Source organism: Cloeon dipterum, chromosome X, assembly GCF_949628265.1.
Source record: "Cloeon dipterum chromosome X, ieCloDipt1.1, whole genome shotgun sequence".
Lineage (NCBI taxonomy): Eukaryota > Metazoa > Arthropoda > Insecta > Ephemeroptera > Baetidae > Cloeon > Cloeon dipterum.
In genome coordinates, this window is record NC_088790.1 from 5,661,016 (window position 1) to 5,683,528 (window position 22,513).

The 22,513-nt window shown below is 38.4% G+C and overlaps 3 protein-coding genes across 4 annotated transcripts; all 3 read left to right on the forward strand.

Moving 5' to 3' along the window:
* Positions 1-217: 217 nt before the first annotated feature.
* Pbp49 (proximal sequence element A Pbp49) lies at positions 218-4,301 on the forward strand. Its single transcript, XM_065492532.1, has 9 exons — positions 218-470; positions 987-1,233; positions 1,288-1,361; positions 1,418-1,530; positions 1,587-1,699; positions 1,749-1,896; positions 1,948-2,198; positions 3,742-3,852; positions 3,911-4,301. The coding sequence occupies exons 2-9, from the start codon at positions 995-997 to the stop codon at positions 4,188-4,190; spliced, it is 1,329 nt and encodes a 442-aa protein (XP_065348604.1). The 5' UTR covers positions 218-470; positions 987-994; the 3' UTR covers positions 4,191-4,301.
* Positions 4,302-4,385: 84 nt separating this feature from the next.
* Positions 4,386-12,512, forward strand: LOC135945113 (inter-alpha-trypsin inhibitor heavy chain H4-like). 2 transcript variants are annotated; one of them, XM_065492528.1, is made up of 15 exons: positions 4,386-4,797; positions 4,852-4,950; positions 5,001-5,142; positions 5,773-5,887; positions 5,948-6,132; positions 6,180-6,380; positions 6,440-6,674; positions 6,725-6,928; positions 7,525-7,733; positions 7,787-8,113; positions 8,769-8,829; positions 8,893-9,186; positions 9,249-9,379; positions 9,441-9,574; positions 10,350-12,512. In XM_065492528.1, the coding sequence occupies exons 1-15, from the start codon at positions 4,496-4,498 to the stop codon at positions 10,420-10,422; spliced, it is 2,712 nt and encodes a 903-aa protein (XP_065348600.1). In that variant the 5' UTR covers positions 4,386-4,495; the 3' UTR covers positions 10,423-12,512. The 2 variants fall into 2 exon arrangements, 1 of the variants encoding a protein (XP_065348600.1); XR_010575402.1 differs by lacking the exon at positions 10,350-12,512 and having other exon boundaries at positions 8,893-9,199.
* Positions 12,513-19,717: 7,205 nt separating this feature from the next.
* Positions 19,718-21,645, forward strand: LOC135946914 (forkhead box protein B1-like). Its single transcript, XM_065495391.1, has one exon. The coding sequence runs from the start codon at positions 20,055-20,057 to the stop codon at positions 20,880-20,882; it is 828 nt and encodes a 275-aa protein (XP_065351463.1). The 5' UTR covers positions 19,718-20,054; the 3' UTR covers positions 20,883-21,645.
* The last annotated feature ends 868 nt before the right edge of the window (positions 21,646-22,513 follow it).

Here is a 22,513-nt window from a genome sequence, read left to right on the forward strand (position 1 = left end):
CCTGATTCCTTTAAAGTTCCCGGCGTGGCGCACGCCCGACGCGCCCCTAACGGTAGACAAGCAAACAAGCATGAGCACGGAGAATAAGAGGTGTGGCTGCACCACAACAGGATAAAGCGTAAAGCGGTGCTTGCAGCAGTAAAAAACAGCTGAAAACGGTGAAATGAATGTCAGTTTATGCGCAGGCAGCACGCAGGGAAGAAGGGGGTGGCGCCAGTTGAAACTTGAAACCTCTTTTGTTTTGTCACGTCGTCACGTGGTAGACAACACAACAAAAACCCAGGGTGAGAGGTGAGAGTGGGAAGAGCAAGAGTACAACCAGACTAGCAGATCAAGGGTGATCATTAAAACATTAAAAGCATTACATACTTAAACAAGACCGGACGCGTACGGACTGTCACACACGGGACAGTGGGACACTCGTCACTCGTTTTGTCTTCAGTCTGTAAAGAATCAACAGTATCTAAAATGTATGTATGTATGCACATATATCTACCGTATCTGCATAACTTAACAACTTCTGATTCCTCATTCTTCTCAATGACATTAACGGCAACCCTTTATAAAGGCATTAATTTTTCGACTTTTTTATGCTTACATGCTCTCCATTGTATCACATCCACGTTGTTATATGTGTATTGTATTATGATAGTTCACAAATGCATGCAATGCGTTTTTATTAATTTTTAAATCATATTTTTGTTCATTACTCATACTCGCTCCTACTTCTCTTGATAAATGTGAGGAAAGGTATGTAGTATGTATATAAACCACATTTATAACAAAAATATATAATTCAGGATTTCAAGTATTCATAAATTAATTAATTTGCATGTTGGAAAATAATGACACTGAATGTTTGCTGAGTTACATATATTATATATGTATCTACATAGTTTTTATATCCATTTTGCAAACTTTGCCACTTACAATAAATTTACATACTCTCAAAATAAATTTATGTATGATAAATTAATTTTTTCTAGTTTTCAAGATGAGCGAAGAAACAGCAGCACCTGAAGAGAAAAAAGGAGGAGCATCGATCAAGCATATTGATTTCAGTAACAAAACAGTTGACCTCTACCAATATTTCATTGAATATTCAAGTTCCATCTTAAATACGTTTGGCTTCAAATTGCCATTTGATAGCAAGCCAAAGAAACTTTCTGAGATCATTGGCATTACTGGTCCAGGCCTGGAGTACAACTTCCAAGCATATGATAAACTCATGGAGTAAAGTTTTAAATTTCTTGTAATTATTTTGCTTATTGACTAAATTTTGTCCAGTGCTGCCTTGCTTGATGTTGATGGAGAAATTCCAACCCTGAAGATCAACATGAAAGGAACTCAACAACAACCAAGTAATGCTTACTAATCATCTTGTAAAGATCCTGTTACTTCATTGATTTGCTTAAAGGAACATTCCAAAAGCCTCAGCAAGAAGATATTGAAAACCTCAAGTCTTTGAAGTGGGCTGAAACTCATGTGAAAGAAAAATACTACACCACTCAATACCACGAAAAGCTTTGGGTAAATCGCAAACTTAAACCATTTAATGCAAAGAAATTTTGTCTCAATTACCTAAGATCAAAAGCAACCCCACAACAAGGATGGAACTCAATGTGCATCCGTTCGGAGACTACCTCATTCACGTCAAGGTGCACAAGCCTTGCAAACACCATCCACAGGTTAAAAAGAAGTAAGGAATTCCTTGATAACCCTATTCTAGCTGATGTATCTATTTGCAGTTTGAAGTTGTCTGTGCAAGAAGACATCCTGGTCCTCTCCAGCCAGGCCCTGACTGTTTTGAAAGACACTATTTGCTGTCCTAATGACTACTCAACGTGTGGAGACAATACTGACACACCAAGCAGAAACGTGCCAAAATTTGCAAAGGTTTGACATGATATTATCTTTCATTTGTTTTTGTGCTAAACAATTTTGCAGGATCTCTTTCCTGGTGGCTTCTTCTTCATCGAAGACACCTTCTACAATGACCTCAGAAAGCCTTGTACTCCTGACTACAGCCGAGTGATCAGAGAGTGGGCTGCGAGGAACCCCAAATATCCAAAGACTAATTTCTCCGTTTCCAACATGGCTGCAGTCGCCTTCAGAGATCTCAAGCTGAAAATTGGATATCCTTATCTGTTCAAACACTTGGGATCCTGTGAGCACATCATCACCTTCGTCAATGCAAAGTGAGCTGCTTGTGATTTTACTAATTTTAGAGAACTTTCAAGGAAACTCTTTGGATTTGATTTAGTTTTTAGCGAAACCATTGTATTCTTGTAGCCTTTCCTAATTTGAACCATAATATTAATGGGGGCATATTTATACAGCAGATGATGGTTTAAAGGAAAGGCCCAATTATTTATCAAACAAAACATCATATTATAAAATTTAGGTTTGTAGATAGCATGTAATGTTACAAATTGATTGGCGAGTCATTTTTGATCATTTTTAAATCTATATAAAGAGTTAGTTGATAGTATTTTAGTATTTTGTTTTCTCTGCAACAAAATTTTAGCAACAACATCTGGTGGTTGGTTAAAAAAAGTTTGAAAATTTTCTCTTTGACTGTTAAAGAGCTATTTGCTAATTTCTTGGCATGGTTAATAATCTCAGGATCTCTTAGTAAAAATCAATCAATTTGTCTTGTCAATTTGAGTCTACAACATCACCACGATTGAATGAAATTTTGAAGCATAAGTATTTCTACCATCAAAGCTTTATGCCTCGCAAAATCCATCAAATCAGAATTTTTCCCTGGTGGCATCTCTTAAGGTTTATCGACGATCCCTGATTAAGAAGTCTCTATGAATTGTGTTTTGAAGATTATTAAGCACTGCTGATCCTGCTGAGGACTGTGGGGCCAAAAAAGCTGCTGCACAGAACGAGAACGTGTCATTTAATTTTTCCTCATATTAATTTCACAGAGGTCTCAGATTGAGATAAAAGGCTTAGCCGAATTTTTTGCCTAGTGGCGCGGCTGACAATGTTTTAAATGTGAAGTTTGGTAGTGCTTAACGCCTCAAAGAGCCGGAAGACATTTTTTCTCTTCTGCACTAATTTTTGACACTTTTCACCGGCAGCTGGCGCTTAGATTCACGGCGGCTGGCGTGTGTATTTCTTTCATTGTCTTGAAAGTATTTGAAAGTTCACAAGATGAAAGGGAAATTTTTCATAATATGCTTAATCATTTTAGTTTTAGGCGAAATTATTCATTTAATGTAGTCTATCCAATGAGTTAACAACTTTTTCCCATTTTTTGTCTTATCAGGATGTCATTCTTAGACTAAACCATTTTTTATTTGATAGTAAAGTGTGAAAAGTACTATTAAATGAGGAGTCCAACCAAGGAAGTCAAATAGCAAATATATGAATCTTCCTAATAAATAATGGTCTTATTCTGCTCTGCATTTTTTGTCAACATAATTTGAATAGGAAATTTCGTCGGCTTTCAGAATATGTGTAGTTTCTGCTCTGCCTAGCAAAACTAGAGACTACTTGACTATTTTTTAAATTGTCAAATCTAAAAGAAATCCACTACAGTATGTGGTAAATTTCAGGCTTCAGGAATATAATAGTTTCGCCAATATCAGTTGCTATTATGAAGATCAAGTAAATTACAATCAAAAACTCCCAAGAAAAAAAAAATAAAATAGCGTGTTCCTGTTTGTACTTGTATATCCCAATTAGAAAAATCAATATCGATAATCTTGATATTTTCTTAATTTTCAGATTAGTTAATAGAGGTGACGACTTGAACTCCAAGCACTATCCAATGAGGAGAATCCCTATGGGATACCGGGCAAATAGGTTGTGCATCATGTGCGGATTCTTCAATGCTGTGTAAAAACAAATTTTTTGAAGTTAAAATGAATTAATTAACAAAATTGTAACCTCCTAGTTGGGTGACTGTCGGCAACGAGTTTGTCCCTCACGACCCTGCTTTCTTCTGCAACCACTGCTTCCACTCCTACAACTTTGTAGATGGCAAGAGGATCACCAAATTCACCACCTATCCCCTGATTGACAGCACCAAGCACCCAATGAAGCCTGAAGAAAAAATTATTTTTAAGCCTGTAGCACCTGCTGGACAAGCTCACCCACTGCTCTACACCCCCAAAAATGTGCACAGAGAGCTGGTTGTCAGCAACGATTCCTGTTACCCATCTACCAGCCAATGAAAAGCTCCTACCACCAATTCGCCTTGCTGCGAATATTCACCTGTATATTTTGTCATAATGTCGGTTCTATATATAAAAAAAAACAAATAAAGAAATAAAATTTCTTTACTCAAATAATTCATCTGTTTATTGCCATGGTGCCAAGCCATATTTTTTATCAACGGGTTGTAGTTAAAGCTTGTGGCAGCATGCCAATTCTTGGTCTGCTCTGTTTATTTGTAACTCAGAATAGGAATTCGTTGATAGTCCAGGGACACTCCCACTTGCTAGGCGTCAAGGGTCGGAAGTAGGAAGCGTCCCAAGCCATGGCCGAACCTGTGCTGCAGCAGGTTCGCAATCAAGCGGCCCTGTTGGTGCTTCTCGTCTCCTCGCTTTTCTGGTCGACCACCTCGGCAATCCGCGCTAATCCGGTTCACCGGCCCCTCGAGCAGGACCAGGGGTCAAAGTGCGAGGTGCAGAGCTACACCCTGCGGAGCGACGTCCACCTCAGGTACTCGACTTCGATGCTGCGTATTCAGGTGGCTAACCCTGAACGGAGCTGGCGCACTTTGGAGTGCACCCTGAACGTCGTGATTCCAGAAACGGCGTTTCTATCCGGCGTCCTAGCGTAATTTCGTTAATTTGACTGTTGGGTTTATTTTTAATCAAATAAATTTAACAGAGAAATCGGAGATAAAGTGATACAAACTAAGGTTATCGAAAGAAACGATGCGAATTCAAGCCACGAAGACGAGGATGATGGCACTAACGATCCATTTGAGTAAGGGTTGTATTTTAACGAAACGTCCCATGTTTCAACTAATTCTTCAGGGTGCCAAGAGATTCAAAGCTAATTAGAATCGGAGTATCCTTGAAGGCTGAAGAGGAAGCGATTTTATTCATTTCCTACGAGCAGTTAATCACAAGAAAATTGGGCATTTATGAAATTGTCCTTAATCTACATCCAGGCCAGGTAAATCTATGAGAGGCTCACCTTTTATAATTAAGCGAAAATAAAATTGTTAGACGCAAGTGTTTCTACGAGAGAATTTTGATATTTTCTTCAATACTATAATTTTTGTTTAAATACCATCCTGATTTTTTGGTATATTTGGTTTACTGTTGCTATATAAAGATGTCGAAATAAACAAGTTCCGCCGGAAAAAAATACATTTTGAAATTAAATCAAACCAATAAACAGAGAGTAGAGTGGTTATACAAACAAATTTAACAATATCAATCGCTCTTGGAGGTACCCTAACGCCAGGATTTGATTTTAAGTAGATGTTTCTTACATATCGTTGAATAATGGAATTCTTATATATATATGCACGTTAAATAGGCGTCCTCCTTGAATTGGAGCCCAGTGTGCTACCTAAACGTGTATGGAGAAAATTTTGACCCCAATCCAGCACTGCGAGAGGCTCGTTTCTCCACATTTTCCATCGATTATTGTACGGGAAAGATGCATTAAGTTTTCCCCTTAGTTAGTTAGACTTGGTTATTTCATCGACATACCAAAAAATCAGGATGGTGCTGGAACAAAAATAAAAAATATATACCGCTTAACATATCAAATATCCCTCGCTATTTGTTTCAATAGATTGTGCAAGAGCTAAGGGTAGACGCATATATTCACGAATCGAGGGAATTGTCTGTTTTGCGTGTTCTTGGAATTAGATCTGGACAAGAAATTGATCCTCTGGAGGGTCAAAGTGGTAAATCGATATTTTTACCATTTTCTTTTTCATAATATCTCTGACCGCTTATTTTTTTAGAATTTCCCTTATCAAAAGTAATCAGACGATCTGAAAATGAGGCTCACATAATCTTCTCGCCGAGTAGAAAGCAACAAATGCAACTTGCCAATTCCAAAGCGTGGCTGTCCAACAGTGACAATGGTCTTTCAGGACAATTGGTTGTCCAATTTGAGCTAAGCAGACCGAAAGATGGAGAAATCATGGTAATTTGTTCACTGTAAATTGAAAAATAAAAATAATCTTTTTCTAGTTGAAAGACGGCTTTTTCGCGCACCACTACGCACCGACCGCGCTGAGCGTTCTTCCGAAACACGTGGTTTTCGTCCTAGACCTGAGCAGCTCGATGGCTGGAAGAAGAATCTCGCAGCTCAAGTTAGCAATGGCCGCAATTTTGGACGAGCTGAAAACCGACGACTACTTCTCAATTGTCCAGTTCAACAGTTTCAAATCAGTTATAATATTAACTGGAGCTCAGCTCGGCGAATTAATGAATGATTATTCCCATTTAAGGTGTGGAGACCGTTCAGCAGGGAAAAGAGAAGGCCAAAAAGCAATCGGCGGCCGCGGCAATTTGGACAGAGCAATTACTCTAATCAGCAGGATCGCATATCCAGCAGCAGCGACGGCGGCAGGCGCGTTCAAAAGCAGCCGGCGGACCTGGAAGGCGGCGGCCGCGTTATTCCAGCAAAACCTCATTACATCGCCAAGGCGAAAAGATATATCAAACGCATGAAAGCCTCCGGAGGTTTGTATAATGCGCGCGTTTTAAACTAATTCTAATGGACTTCTCGTTAGGCACCAATATTCAAAAGGCACTGACAAAGGCCATCGAAATAGCGCATTCCTCCGACGTGCCCCTTGCTTTGGTCGTCTTTTTGACCGACGGCGACTCCACGGTTGGCGAAACAAAGGCCAGTTATATTCTGAAAATCGCACGGGAAGCAAATCGGAAGGAAAAGTGCGGGAGCTACCAAGAAACCATAGACGAGCCGTGCGATAGTAAGATTTTACCAAAAAGATGACATTTTTTCGTAAAGTAAAAAAGTTTTTGTTAGTTTTTTTGTTCTTTTATACAGTTTCAATTCTTATTTCTTGACAAGTCAGAAAATTTTCAGAATAAAATACTCTTTCTTAATTGAAATTTTCACAAAATAAAATACAAATTAAATAGTCCTCAGTTTTTTTATTACAAAAAATAGCAACAAAATTGTCATATTCACTTGTTAATATTGGGTAAATTTGGCTATTTTCTTTGAATTTCCAATTGGTGTCATATTTATTCGTAGGAAGGTTATTTCCGGAAATTTGATATTACAAAATGCCAATTTCTGCTCAAATGACAAATTGCAAGTCATATATATGAGTCTTTGATCCTCAAGTAGTTGAATAATATTTGACCTATTTGAAGTGAATTTTTTCGTTTATATGTAAGGCATGCACTGTCGCTATACACTCCTGAAAGAACCTTCCACTTTCCGATTTATTATTTTTTTAAACTATATAAATAAAGTTGATATGGCATTTAAATTCATCACGAAGAAAGGAACCCGTTAACACTTTTCAAGAAGATATGAAATTGTAATCTCAACTTCCAGATATCACCACTAAACACGTCCCAATCTACAGTCTTGCATTTGGAGAGGAAGCAAATATTTACTTTTTGCGCAGACTTTCTGCAGAAAATTTTGGTACAGCTCGCAGAATTTACGACGCAGAGGATGCGGCAATTCAGTTGCAAGAAGTATACGCAGAGCTCGCCGCACCAGTCCAAGCCAACTGCCTTTTCCAATATCCAGAGAATATGGTGGGTCAAAAATAATTCGACGCTTTTAATTTAATCAAATTAATTTTCGGCAGGTTGATCCCGAATGGGTAACACAACACAAATTTGCTGCTGCTTTCTTGGGCTCCGAGATCGTGGTTGCTGGACGACTGCTTCCAGAAGATGAAAAAAGCGATGGCGCTGACGAGGGTAACGGTGACTTTTGGGGCGAAGTGAAAGGAGAACAGGCCACCGGGGAAGTGTCTACCGTGCACCTGCCTGACTCAGAGATCGAGTTTTACCCCAACACCAAATTTAATCCCAACCTGTCGCATCTGTGGGCTTACTTGACCATTTACCAGCTTCTCGTGGGGTCTGCTGCGCGTGATTCGCGCGAAGAAGCAACACAAATTGCACTTGAAGTGAGGAGATAAATTTATTTTGCTATACCTACATGACGGCAAGCAAACTTTAACAAATTTACACAAGAAATCACTCTTTACTAGAAGATATCGTAACGACATTTTTCCAACTATAAAACTATAAATTTTTACGGTTTTAACGGGACACTTTGAGACTTCATTATCTCATGTCCCCGTGGAGCAATATTAAAAAAGGATGTGCTTTGGATTCCTCTTGACAGGTCCAATCGAACTAATACCGAACTTGATGACCTCGGTCAAGATCAAAAGTCAATAATGTTAATTTAAGTTTCTAATTAAAATTCTGAACGTGTGTTTTAGATTTTGAAATATTGAAAATGTGCTTAGAAGTTTCCCCATAATATGTGTAAACTTGTGCGAAATTTTCAGAAGGGCTTTCTCTTTAAAATTTGAGTAATTGCTTTTCGAAGCCCGAAAACACGTGTTTCGTTTCTTGCAAATATCGTTAACACTAAATTTTGGGTTCCAATCATCAGAATTGCAAAAATTGCACACTGCCAGACTTTTCTTGACCTCCTCTAGCCAGCTGAAGGGTTGCTTGACCTCCTATAAATTTTTTTCTTCCAATCTGTGACATTTTCGTAAAAAAAAGGAAATTGTGAGTTTTTTTTTTAAATCTCCATGAAATTTTCAGTATTCTTTCGTAACTGCAACCACTACACTAGAACCACACTTCGAGGGTGACCGAAATGACGGTATCAGATTTTATATTATTGTATATATGAAATAATTAATAAAAAAACCGTTATTTCTCACAGTGGCCACATCAGTTTTGCGAGTACACCTTCCCGCTGAGCAAGAAATCGGCCACATCATGGATGACGACAACGCAAGCAGCACGGACGTGTGTTCCGAGGGTGGCGAGGGCGAGTACTGGTTCCCTCTGCAGCAGGCGTTCATCCCCTGTGGCGAGCGGAAAGTTACACATCACGTGCCCAACTCGTCGCAGCAGCGTAGCTCGGAAAACTTCGGCCGCAACCAAATTCACGAGCCCACCAACGCGATGGAAGACGAGGACGAACAGGATTTTGAAGAGGACAAAAGTGAAGTTGGTATGAAGACATGGTACGTACACGTGCGAGTGGTTTGATAATTTAGGCAATGGTTTGCGCAGTACAAAAGTACCAGCTGGTTGATTTGGAGTCTCTTACCTGGTTGAAAGATGTGCGATACGGCCCCCGATACTTGGTTCTACCCAAAGGAAGGGGAGGCGAAAATCAGCTCTTTTCACTTGGACTGAATGAGGTTATTTAATTTAACTATATTGTTTTTAATTATTTAAATAATAATTATAATTTTATTGCAGTCTAACGAGGCTTATTCCCCTTGTTTGTCACCTCTGAAAGAACCCAGCCACTGCCGGCATTTGCATTTTTGTTCCATTACCGAGTTGAAAGAAGACTTCTACGAATTCCTCCGCTTCTTCTGCTCCATTAACCAGTGAGTATCACACGATTTATATGTATAAATGGCAGTGGGTATGCAATTTGTACTGCGCTTGAGCACAGACGGTTGCCTACCTTGGTAAGCGGGCATGATTTTGGAAGATTTTGGAAGATTTATTTATTTAGTGACGCTGAAACAAATTAAGAAAAATTCCTCGCAAGAAAAGTCTTGATTTTTTTGTAGCCTTTACAGATGTGAACTAAATACAGCGTTTTAACGATTCCAGCAACCTTTTCGATTTAAAGAAATGGGCCTAAATTTCCTATTATAAGTTTTCGCTCAATTCAGCTGAAATTCGGTATTTTGACACTGTTTAACAAGACAAATCGATTGCTGGCTCGTTGTTGACGTTCTGGAAAAAATTAGAAATTTCCCATGACTCCCATGACAGTTAGTTCCAGGCATTGTAAGTTTTGTATGGTTAATCGTAGAGAAAAAACTAACCATAATTTAAAAACCAACCACAATTTGAAAGTTGATGAAATTTGCTAGTATTTTCCCATTTAATTTTTTTGATTCATTTCCAATTTCAAAAATTGTATGTTAATTGAAAACGTAACAGTTTAAGATATTAAAAGCTTAAAATTTTTTCTGAGCGACAAAAGGAGCTTCATATAAACAGGTGTTCAGCTCAGAAATTTTTAACCATTAGTGAGCTATTTGCAAATTCCCGGCAAGGAAAATTCCTAAAATTAAAATCAAGGGTTGAAGAGGGGATGAGTGGGGGTTACTGCGTAGTGGAGTAATGAGCTAAAATTTGTATTTACAGTTTTGCAGGAGTCTGCTGCCCGGACAGCCTGTTTCCTATTGACGAGAGCAACGTGCAGCCTTTCGATAAGTAGGCGACGGAAACAATATCCCTTTGGAACAACTCTAATCAACCTCTAATAGCCATGCACACTACAATGTAAGCGCGCGTGTTTTATGGTATTTGGAGAAAAACGCGGAAAGCGAGGCGTACGCGTTCCTTCACGTCGAGCTCTGTGAAAGATTATGATGAAAAAAGGCAGCTCCTTTTATCTTTTCCCCGACACATCAACATTTATAATCGTTTATCCTCGGGTCAATCTGAGCAGCTTTTGCTTTATTGTGCAGCCGCCGACGGTGTGAATTAAGGAGGAATTTTGTGGTGGCCTATCTGCACTCTGAATAAACTATAATTCTCGGCGAGCGCGTTTTTCAGGTTGCGCGGCGCGCTAAATGACAAGCCTCGGGAATTTCAATTACACCTCCCGCGCGCGCGATATCATTATTATTTTTGTTCGCGGCGTCCGCGGCTGCGGCCGACCGATGGTGCGAGGAATTTTTTTGTTTTGTTGTCTAATAGTGTCACACACAACACACAGAATCGTAAAGTAAATTAAAGTAATGGAAGGAGGCGGGCGGCTCTTTTGTCTGATGTGGTTTTCAGCAATGATAGAGATTATCTCGCGCCTCACAAAAGGGACGTTTTCCCTGTTGGCTTCTCCTATATATGTATAGGGCTTTTAGCAACAGCTGGTCGACGCGAGTAGCGTAGTTGATCTATGGACCACATTTTTGCAACAGCAGTATTGGTACGGATGTGCAAAACCGATTATCGATTCTTTTTTCTATCGAATCATGAGTTCTTTGGCATCTTGACGCATTTTGAAAATCAATTTTTTTCTAGTGATAATTTAATCAGGGAATTAGCAGAAAATCTCAGTAAAAGGGTCAAATTTTATGGCATGCCCTCTTTTTTAATTTTCCAGTGAACAACGCCCCAATTTAAAAAATCCTGCGATTTTCGCTCTCTATTACAGTGGTCGCTTTTCACAGAGAATCCAGTGAAAAAAAATTGTAAAATATTCTACTTTTCCTGGAAATCAATTTGCTCGTTTTAAGTGATAAAGAATCAAAGCGACGTATCACTGATGGCACTTGGCAAAATAAAATGTTAAACACTATAGAAATCGATATTATTCTCCTTAAACTCGATTATTAAATAGATTATTTTGAGCTGAAGACAGCGATTTTGATTATTTTTGCACATCCCAAAGAATTAGAACTGCATTTTTTTTACTTTTAATTTTAATGAAGTTTATATCGTGCCAGTTTGATTATCTGAGGTTTACTATGTACTTGGTTTGTCATTCCACAGAAAACACAAAATTTGAAGAGCCCTCGATTTTGCTTAATGATAGTGTTTGATTGCTGGAGCACGCTTTCGGTGGATACCTGTGATGTGTTGACCGTGAACAATTTCAAATTGTCATTGTTATTCACAATTAAGTACAATAGAGAGCCAATGACACGGCTAAAATAGTCCAAATGCCTGTGTCTACATTGTATCACGAGATTTTTGCTGAGCATTATTGTTATATTATTATTACATATACCTTGTTCATGCTTGTTACGTCCGACGATGAAGCTTTTGTGTTCGGAACCGCTTTATAGTGAGAAATCCGAACAAAATACTTTCTTGGTGTTTGGCTAAAAATGGCATTATTCCAGTACAACTATTTTTACACTTGATTAATATTAAAATATTTGTTACAATTATTCACTGCAAACGTAAACTGCTAATTAAACTTGAGCAGCAGAACTTTGTTGGTTGTTTGTTTCTTGTCTGATTATCTTTGGTCTTTGATGTTGTCAATTGTTTGATTTCGCTACTACTTGAGTTTTGCGAGATAACGAGTTTCACGTGAAACGAATTGAATTGTTTGTTCAGCAGCAGTGAAATCAAACTCTCTATATTTATCTTTCTAAGCTTTGTATATTGTTCATTGTGTCGATGAACTTTTTCTTGTCTCTGCTTGGTAATCATAAACTTAATTTGATTAATATTTTAACACAACTTCAGCTCAGTTTACAGGCCAAAATTAAAACAAAATACACGGTTGGCTATATCTCTGCAATAAATATAACTAAATCAGGACCGATGAGTAACAGTTATTTTCCAAATTTATCTGTTTATCCCTGATTTTTCGTTTGATTTTGATTCTTCTATAGTTGCGATAGATCCGATGATGTGCGAATTATTTCGTAAATTTCTCATCTGGCGAAATAAATCCCGAATGATTAGCGTGCAAACCTTTGGTTCCGATTTTTCAGAAATTTAAACGACACATCCTAGGAAAATTGTAGCTTTAGTTTTAGTGAGTATTTCAAGCACAATTTCTCTGTACACTATCTGCTATTGAAAATATCCACCATACAGAAATTAAAAGCTAGTTTTGCAAATTACGCTTGCTTGTGCAATATGTATCAAGAAAGCTATGTATCGCATTGAGAATCTTTCTAACCTACCTACGTACATGTGTGGGTCTTTCACCTTATATTATAATGGCAAATTGTGTTAAGTAACAATAAATGGTTTTATTTCACTGAGAGGAACAATATGTGAATATTATTATTGTCTCTGTCGTACATACGAAGTCTTTGAAATAGCCGCAGAGCTCACCACTTTGTTGCGCAACGTGCAAAGCCAATTATTGTTATTATTATCAGAGTACAATGGTGGCTGCGAGCGCATTGTAATGAAATTCACGTGTATTTGTACATGGCCGATTTGTGTTTGGAGCTGCGAGCCAGCTGTTCGCATTGTGTGTCTAATAAACTTGTGCTGCAATTAAGACGCAAGTGTAATTATTTGATTTCAGTAGTCGCCATGTTCGTAATTAGCCTCGCCTGGAACGCAAAGAAAGGAGACGCCCTCGAACCAAATTATATGCGAATCCACGCGCACCAGTGGCGTGACTTGATGCACGAAACGAGATCTCGAAAATCTAATTATATTCGGTAGTGGGACAGAGACGAATATTTTAAAAAGTTCGCCAGACTACTTTAATTTCTTCCTCGTTGTTTAGGGGTAATTAAGCCAGGATTTAAATTCCACGACATACTTATTGGTTAAAATATATCAGAAACTGCGGCCTAACACGCAATTGTTTTAAATAAATTTACTTTCCATTTTTATTAGGATAGCGTGTGCGGTATTGCTGAAGTGAGCACCCTTTTGTTTGTAGGTATGATAAGAGAATAAGCCCGATTACTGTATGTATGAGCATAATATGAACACCAGACGAGTTTTTGGTGACATGGATTCCCATTAATATTGGAAAAAGGTATCTGTGGTCTCAGCAAATTTTAAATAAATCGATCTACATTTTTCCTGTCTTAATTTGGTGATATTAACCCAATTAAAATTCATTAAAATATTCGAGCTAAATATTTTAGTAATTTTGGGTTTTTGAACACAAAATCAACCGCGTGAATGTATTAAAAGATAATTTCTATTTTCAAAAATCAATTTTCGATTTTGAGTTGCAAATCGAATTTTGATGAAGAAGCACTTTTGAATGAATGCAAAAAGAGTTGAAAATTGTAAGATGCATCTATCCTAAAATGTTGGCAATGGATATATTTTTAGTTTTTAGATTCTTCAGTTCAAAGGTAAAAAAAAATATCATAAGTGACCGCGAGATCTCGGCTTCTGCTGGTCAGAAAAGCAAAAACTACTTACCGTTTCACTCATCTTGATGCCTCCTGACGAACCAAAAAGGGTTCAGGGTGGTGGCCTCACCCCTTTAAACCCTCCGCCACCCTCTCATCTTCAAAGAATTAACTCATTTTTCAGCGCTTTTTGCACCATAGCGGTCCATGAACGTGTAACATCAACCTATAAAATGGTGGCTCATAAACCCCTAACTCAACCTTTAAAATTTACCTAGTATACTATATAGATCACTGCAATTTCAGATTAATTTGGCTGCCAGCATTTAATATTTTCAAAGGAATATGTATGACAAATGAAAATTAAATCAATTCATGTTTTATCTATGTTTCAAAGCTTATTTCTCAAATGCGAGAATAAAATTCACATAACTTATTTGCAATTAAATCCTTTTGATTGAGCGGTAGTTAGTAGCATTCAAGAAGGTACACGAGATTTATGTTTTCCCTTCTAGTTTTTTTCGTGATATTAGGAGCAGTAGTTATCCACGCTTTGAAAATATCTTAAATGGATAGAGTGTGTAATACATGAAATTTTCACCTTGTTTGATTTGTTGTAAAAGGAAGGTTTTTTTCCCAGGGAGATTTGAATTGCAGGTTTATTAAGGCTTCCTTGCTCGCTTCTCTAGATGAGTGCTTAGTCAGACATTTTTAACTATCGATTATTTAGAAGTATCTGCAGCTAATACTGTTTTAAATAAAATGTGCATCCCTACTGAAAAGCACTATTTATTTCGCCAGAAAGGAATTTAACACTACAAAGATCGCGACGGGAGGAATTGCATGTATCCTTTCTACGGATCACGTCATGCGTCTTTGCTTAACCTTATTCTAAATTTACAAATCAATTTTTAGATTTAAATTAATAGTCATGTTTCAATCCATCCACTGGCTTTGTTGTGGAGGCATAAAATGAAAAGAAAAACAACGAGCGCGTTTGTAACATTTGTTATGTATATGAATGTCGACATTGTGCCACTGTTGATGGGCAGAGAAAGAAAATTCGCACCAACGGGCATTATTAGGATTGGCATTGTTGTGCGTAATGAAGTTGCTCCATGGCGAACGCAGCTCCAAGCGCACTAATATGAAAAATGTCTCGAGCATACTCTCTCGGCGCACATATACATATATGTGCAGTAATAATTGGAGTTCAGAGAGACGCTCACCAAGGAAATGAGCAATTTGACCGCATTAATAATCGGCAAGAGAAAACACGAAGCGGTGCTCACACCAAAAACACCGCCCGGCAAGAAAGATCTCTATCTCGGACATGGATTAATTTGTCAACGTCTTCATCACTTTTTTTGCTCGTTTTTTGATAAGCACGTCCGGATTTTTGGCATCCGTGTTATTTTTTTGGATTTCTCCGAGCGTATTCAAATGAGCGTGGTGGCCTTTCGGCTGTTGTTTAATATTAATTTTGTGTATGTGTGTGCGCGCCACTTATTAATTCATGTAAATTGATAAATTATGCTAATCGCGCGGCGGAGGAGAGTTTTTTCAGCGTGGTCGCGGAAAACGGCGGCATTTCTCATGCATAAAGCATTGTGTTGAAAATTGTTATAAAATTTGTTAAATATTATGTTATATGAGAAGATGGATTAGCCAGATAAAGAGCCGGAGAGCTCGTGCATTTGGGACCTCCATCAAAGCGCGGCTGCTTCTTATTAGCATTTGAATTTTCGTCCATACATTAACGCGCGCGCAAGACTGTTTTTCGCCGCTAAAATATGTACGGCTGCTGAGTAACTTTTCCATGCTAATTTACCAAATTATTACTTTTAGCCTATCAGCTATCATTATCAATTCTTGAAGGTACTAATTTCTCCGTTTAATGAGTTGCTGCCGAACCGACGATAATTCCTGCACCTTTTTTGAGTAATTTATGAGCGCGTCGAACTACATTTTTCGCAAAATTCCGCACCGATGCTTTACAACCGCGACACATTTTGCGTTAAATTATTAGCCTCATGTTCTTATTCTCAACTGATGCAAGTACAGGATATTAGATGCCTATCATTGCGATTCATTGAGCATAACAGCAAATATGTAAATCATTGATATGAAGGGTGTACAGGAAAAATATTAGATATGTTTTCAAACTGACGAAATGTCACGGATCGGTGCATATAATTGGCATGAGATTAGGTAAATTTGAACGATATTTACACCTGATATTGATCTTTTTACTAGTATAGATAAAATGTTCGTTTCTATACGGGTTTTACGGGATAATTTTGGAAATCTCTGACACTTCATCTCATCTTCCCGCGTTGCAACTTCAAAAATAAGGTGTGCTTTGGATTTTTCTTGCTGATCCCAATCGAACAAACACCAAATGTTATGTCTTAGGTCAAGGTAAAAGGTTGGTTTCCTAATTTAAAATTAGGAAATGAGCTCAGAATATTGGAATATTGAAAATGTGCTTAAAATTTGTCCCATATATGGCATATGTGTGAACTAAAACTAAATTTCAGATTGGCGTTTCTTTTGGTTTCGGAGAAATTCCACTTTAAAATTTTGGAAATAAACGATTTTTTTAGCCTTTTCGTACTTTTTACAAATATTGTCAGTTCAAAAGCTCGGGTTAAATTGCTAAAACTGCTCACTGTTATACTCTTCTTAACTCCGCCTGATCAATTAAATTGGCAGCCCTATACTATGACAATTTGTTCAGTTTTAATAATCGTTTGTAGATTTGAAGGATTGAATTAATTGGTAAATTTCGAAGGAAGTTTTCAGAAGGTATATTTGAATTTTTTGCACGCTTTAAATAATAAAAAATTATCAAATTATCATAAATAGTATATGTCTTAAGTTATTTGCTCTTTGATTAGGAAATATTGATTGATTCAATTTTCATCGATCATTATTTTTTACCTTTTAAAATAAGAAAAATCCCAATTATTTGCAGGATAAATAATGCGTCATGCAAACTAAAATTAGATATTTAAATGTGAATGACGATTAAATAATCGTCACTGCCTAAAAGAATCCAACGGAATAAAAATGACTGAGTACTATTTTTACACAGCGAACCGACACCCGACCACACACCTAGAAAATAATATAAATCATTATTTTAATCATGCAGGGGCGTGATTGTGCTAATACAGTGTTATTAATCACTCTGCTGTCACCGTAGTCAACGACAGAAAAATCGATCAAAGTTTGTTCACAGTCCGTTTCTACAATTGCACTCAATTGGAAAATAATAACAATGTTTTGGTCTACGCCAGTATATGCCTCGCAATTAAAAGAAAATCAGAGCGAGCCAACAAGAGCAGTGGAGTGTGAATTTCTGATTTTCTATCGTTGCCAATGCTGTCAAACCGTCAGGAAATAAATCACTGTCGTAGTGCTTTACAAAAATTATACACGGAGTGGATCCATCGGACTATAGGCAACTAATAAACAAGCCTGCATCACCACTGTTACGCAATGACAAATTAAAATATTAAATCATATGTGATTGCAGTTTACAAGAAATTATGTCGTTAAATACTTTGAAAATTGTAAAAAATGTAAATCAAACCATATGAGTTGGTTTTAATGAAAATTCACATTGATTATTGGGACCCAGTGAGCTTACAGCCCACGGAAAGTGCTCAGTAGAGGTTCCAGAATGCGAAATTAAAATATTGTGGACTTTGGAGGCCCCTATAAACGTTCAATAAAACATTACAACATTACAGAAGTGCAGAATTTCACTAATTAAAAGTTACTAAATTAAGACTAATTTAATTTACTATAGTTACAATTTTAATATATTTGTCAGCTCCAACGGAAATTTGATTTTGTTGAAAGCCGCACTGTTTCGACATTTGTTGGAAACTCGACGCTGTTGGCTACAGCACGTGATCCTCTCGTGCACAGTCCAATTTCCTTTTTGCAAACAAAATCTATGCTCGCGCGACGCTTGTCAAAACACAGCACAAATTATATTTCATCAGAAGCGTTGGGGGAAAACACACGGAACTTTTGGATGACAATCACCTCCATAATTTTTACTAAAAATCTCGTGGCTGTGCTCATTTACGACTGAATCCAGCTTTGCTTTGACGTCAAGCTTTTTGAGTGAGTTTTTCAAAGCATTTTTTGCGCAGAGTATTTATTTTCATTATATTGCATTTTGAAACTATTTCATATATAAATCTCGTCACAATACCGATTAGTTTATTACATTTTTAAAAATTTCCAAACAACTGTTCCGTCCTTTTTTCGACATATATTATCCTTTTCACGCCTTCAATGCATGATGTTGTATATTTATTTTAAAATTTAGTTTGATTATTTTAAAACAAACAAAAAGCCAAAAGAAAATAAGTATTAGTTTCAGACTTGTAGAAAAAAGAATCAACAGGAAATGTCATTGCTTTCAAAATTGTTTATTTGACTATTTTTTGTCTTTTCATTTTGTTTATGCATATATTATCTTTTGCTTTATTTTGAGTAATGAACTTTATCAGGCATACACATGTACATTTCTAAATAAATAATGGAAAACAATGAATAGCCCATTTGTATCTATGATTTAATTAATATTTTAAAAATGAATTTTGATATTATGTCCATTTGTATAGCCATTAGTTTGTATAAAAATTGTTGATTATGAGTCGAAGGAAGAGGATTTTGGCGTTTCTTCAAGAGTAAAGCGACGGTGGCTTTTTACAAATGAACAAAAAGTGGTTCGGTATTCATTCCATTATTGACTCTTGAGGGTAAAAAAACTACTTGCTCATGAAATAGATAGACATAAGTTTTTGTGCATCTTTTGATTTTTGAATTAATATTGTTGACAGTATTTGTTCTAAAATTGATTAAATGACGGTTTTTATAAATATGAGAGATTTTTAATGTCCTTTTAAGTTTACTTTCTTTGAAATACGGCTTCAGGTAAAAGCTGAAACTTTAATTTAAATCAGCGAAATAGAGAAAATTAGTTTCGAGAAAATGTCCAGATTTCCATTACCACAAGGAGTACAATCTATAGTTTCTGCTCGAAAAAACTAAATATCAATTAATGGGCCCGTAAAACTATTTTAGAACTACATAAAGTAATTACAATTTGCATGGGAGCAAAACGAGAAGTCCTCTGGTAAAAGCAGCAGATAATTTTATTAAAAAAAACTAATTAGAAAATATAAGACGAACTTGAATCACATCTAGAGGTTGGATGCCCGCAATACAAAATTCTTCAAATATAAACCAATATACATATTTTATATCACTTATAAAAGAGCTATCTCCAATATAGCAATGAGGTATCAGGATTAAATTACCTCATGTTTATTGCGTAAATACACACTAAATAAATAATCCAAATTAAGTAATTTGTATTGGATTAATAACAATAACTGACCTTGATTTTAGGTTATTTGTTATCAAGATCTCTATACCCCAGTAAATAGTTTGTCATGATGTATTAATGATGTGTCGCAGATGTTTACAAAGAATAAATCCATATCGTATTACTATATTTATTTCCGGATATTTCGCAGCCCTATTAATTGCCTTATTTTTACAAACAGCTTTGAATGTGGGTATTTCAATTGTTATGATTAAATTTCATATTTGTTTTTTGATTAGTTTCATGTGCCAATAAGAGCTTAAATTTCACTGTGGACACAATTTTTTTTAGTATCCAACTGACGTGGGCACGGTGAAGACTACTCGGCGGAGCTGAAAAATGGCGATGGCACCCTGAGCGCGAGCAAACTAATTGGAGGCGGTGGCCGGTGCGAGCGAGCACAGCACACGCGGCGAGAGAAGCGGCGGCGGCGGCGGCGGCGGCGAGATTCAAGGTGGTGGGGTCCAGCCGGCTAGGCTCAGCCCCTGAGGAACGCGTGGCTCTCGAGGGTGGGAGAAGATCTAAGCGAGCCGCCGCTTGAGTGTGTCGCGGCCGCGGTGTGTGTGCGCGCGCGAGTGTGTGACAGACAGACGGCTGCGGACAGGTGAGAACGCCAGGCGGCCGCCTCATGATTGATCGGCGATGCCGCGTCCGAGCCGAGAGTCGTACGGCGACCAGAAGCCGCCCTACTCGTACATCTCGCTGACGGCCATGGCCATATGGAGCTCGCCGGAGAAGATGCTGCCGCTGTCCGACATCTACCGCTTCATCATGGACCGCTTCCCGTACTACCGCAAGAACACGCAGCGCTGGCAGAATTCGCTGCGGCACAACCTGTCCTTCAACGACTGCTTCATCAAGATCCCACGGCGGCCGGACAGGCCCGGCAAGGGCGCCTACTGGGCGCTGCACCCCTCCGCGCTCGACATGTTCGAGAACGGCAGCTTCCTCCGACGCCGCAAGCGTTTCAAGCTCAAGCCCAAGGACATGGCGTCGACCGCGGTGTCACAGGTGGTGCCGCCCCCGCCGCCTCCGCCGCCCAAGACCACCCCCGGCAGCAGCTGGAAGAACAACTTCAGCATCGAGAACATTATTTCGGCATCGCCATCGCCTCCGGAGGCATCAGCGCTGCAGCCCCCGGTGGCCATGCCGCAGCCCATGCTGCCCCCGAGCTTCTTCTGCCACCAGCAGTTCCTACAGCCGCTGCTCGCCTTCCACCCGGCCCTGATGGCCTTCTCCGCGGCCGCTGCGGCCGCCTTCTCCGCGCCGGGCATGCACATGCCGCTAAGGCCGCAGCCGCTGGCCCTGCCGCCCCCGCTCTTCGGGCACGGCATGCTGCCGTACACGCCGCCCCAGCTGCTGCCGCCCCCGCGCAGGCCGGCCGCCGCCGCCGACGAGGAGGACGCGGTCTCGTCCGCCTCGTCCGACGCCTCCCTCGGCAGCAAGTCTTTGGAGCCCGACGAGACGTGACCAACCGGACACAGTTTCTGTAGGTGAAGTGACGATATATACCAGACAATTTTAACTCTCGCTTGTGATCTCTTGTTGCCTGCTGTGAAATTTTGAATAATCGACTCCTGAATTCGCGCGGAAAACCTTTATAGAAATGAATATTCAACATAATCGATCGTATATGAGATCAACCAAAGAACCCCAGATTAATCGTTTTTAAATGTTCGCCAAAGATTTGTTAATTCCCGCACGAACAAGTTGGTGCTTACAGTTTCTTCAGCTCGTGCAAAACAAAAAATTAATTTGTTATCAGTAAATCACATTTGATAATAACCGTCATTGTTACATAATTTTCTGATCAAATGTAAATAGTTTAATATTTATTCAAGATAGTATCGTGAAAAGGATTTTTGTAAAATTATAATAGCACTGCTAACTTATCAAAAAAATCGCCCAATGACACTTTTTATACTTTTTGAAGCTGTGCATGCAAGTTCTATTGAAGCAAAGTGATAAAACTGACACGGTTGATAAAAAGCAATATGTGACTTTTGAGCAGTGGAAATTAAAAACAAATAAGCTGTTATTACTTCGCTGACAATCTGCGCGTATTTGATAAGAATGGCATCCACTGATTCGGTTCTTTTTTCGATCAGCTGTAATGAGAACTGTTAGATTACACTCCTTATTTATTAGTGTACATAATACTGCCGAAAATTGCGTGCGTTGTTATAACTGCTGGGCGCCTGTGCAAAACAATAAAAATATGATTGAAAAGATACTCTTACGTATTTAATTAATAATAATTTAAACCATCAATATATACAAACAAATTGGATTATATTTTCCAGATAAAAAACGATCAAAAATACTCAAAAGAATATAAATACATGATGCTATGATAATTATTGAACTCGTCCGCACTACATTGCGCAGACCTTGCTTAGTTGAGGCCTTTATTAACAGATGGAGCATTCGAGGCCGTGCCGCGCTCGACAAGTCGGCAAACGCATCTCACACAGCTCCAATTTATTTTATTACCCGGCGAACAGAAATTAAAAAGAAGTCATGATGTTGGAATATAAACTTTAATAGCTGCCACTTCTTTAATTGTACACACGCGGATAATACGCAATTTCTCACAGGATTTTGGTTCACATTTGCGCGAGATTATCGCGGCGAAATCTGCACCGCTCTCGTCGAGAGCAGTGTATTATCTCGCACGGCGCTGCGTCCCATAACCATTACGCCAGCAAACGCCGATTATTAGCCGCTCTAAAATAGCAAATTAAAAACTGTTCCTCCGCGCTGATTGCACTCTATACCCACTAATTACGAAATAATTAATTGGCGCTTTTGGATATTTTAATTAATCGCTGCCGCCGCACGGAGGCATTTGGAAATATTAAAACAATGCACGCCTGCCTCTCTAATTTGCATTCGGGAACGAAACTGCTCATCGAGGCTCGGAATTTTGAAATGTTACACGCCAATTAAGCCAGCACTAAAAATATTTAACGAGAGAGCCCGCTCTATTGAATTAAAATTCAGCGTGCGCAATTAGAAATAATAACCGCCTCTCACTAGTGAAAAAAAAATTATGCACCTGACCGTCGCATGAAATTAGATGCAAAACGTCTCGATTTTGA

Excerpts from the sequence above, each read along its gene's own strand:
- Pbp49 (XM_065492532.1), top strand. The coding sequence starts at position 995 with ATGAGCGAAGAAACAGCAGCACCTGAAGAGAAAAAAGGAGGAGCATCG. Across the intron at positions 1,700-1,748 it reads CATCCACAGGTTAAAAAGAA|TTTGAAGTTGTCTGTGCAAG; the intron begins GTAAGGAATTCC and ends ATCTATTTGCAG. Across the intron at positions 3,853-3,910 it reads TGCGGATTCTTCAATGCTGT|TTGGGTGACTGTCGGCAACG; the intron begins GTAAAAACAAAT and ends GTAACCTCCTAG.
- LOC135945113 (XM_065492528.1), top strand. The coding sequence starts at position 4,496 with ATGGCCGAACCTGTGCTGCAGCAGGTTCGCAATCAAGCGGCCCTGTTG. Across the intron at positions 5,143-5,772 it reads TTAATCTACATCCAGGCCAG|ATTGTGCAAGAGCTAAGGGT; the intron begins GTAAATCTATGA and ends TTGTTTCAATAG. Across the intron at positions 7,734-7,786 it reads TCCAATATCCAGAGAATATG|GTTGATCCCGAATGGGTAAC; the intron begins GTGGGTCAAAAA and ends AATTTTCGGCAG.
- LOC135946914 (XM_065495391.1), top strand. The coding sequence starts at position 20,055 with ATGCCGCGTCCGAGCCGAGAGTCGTACGGCGACCAGAAGCCGCCCTAC.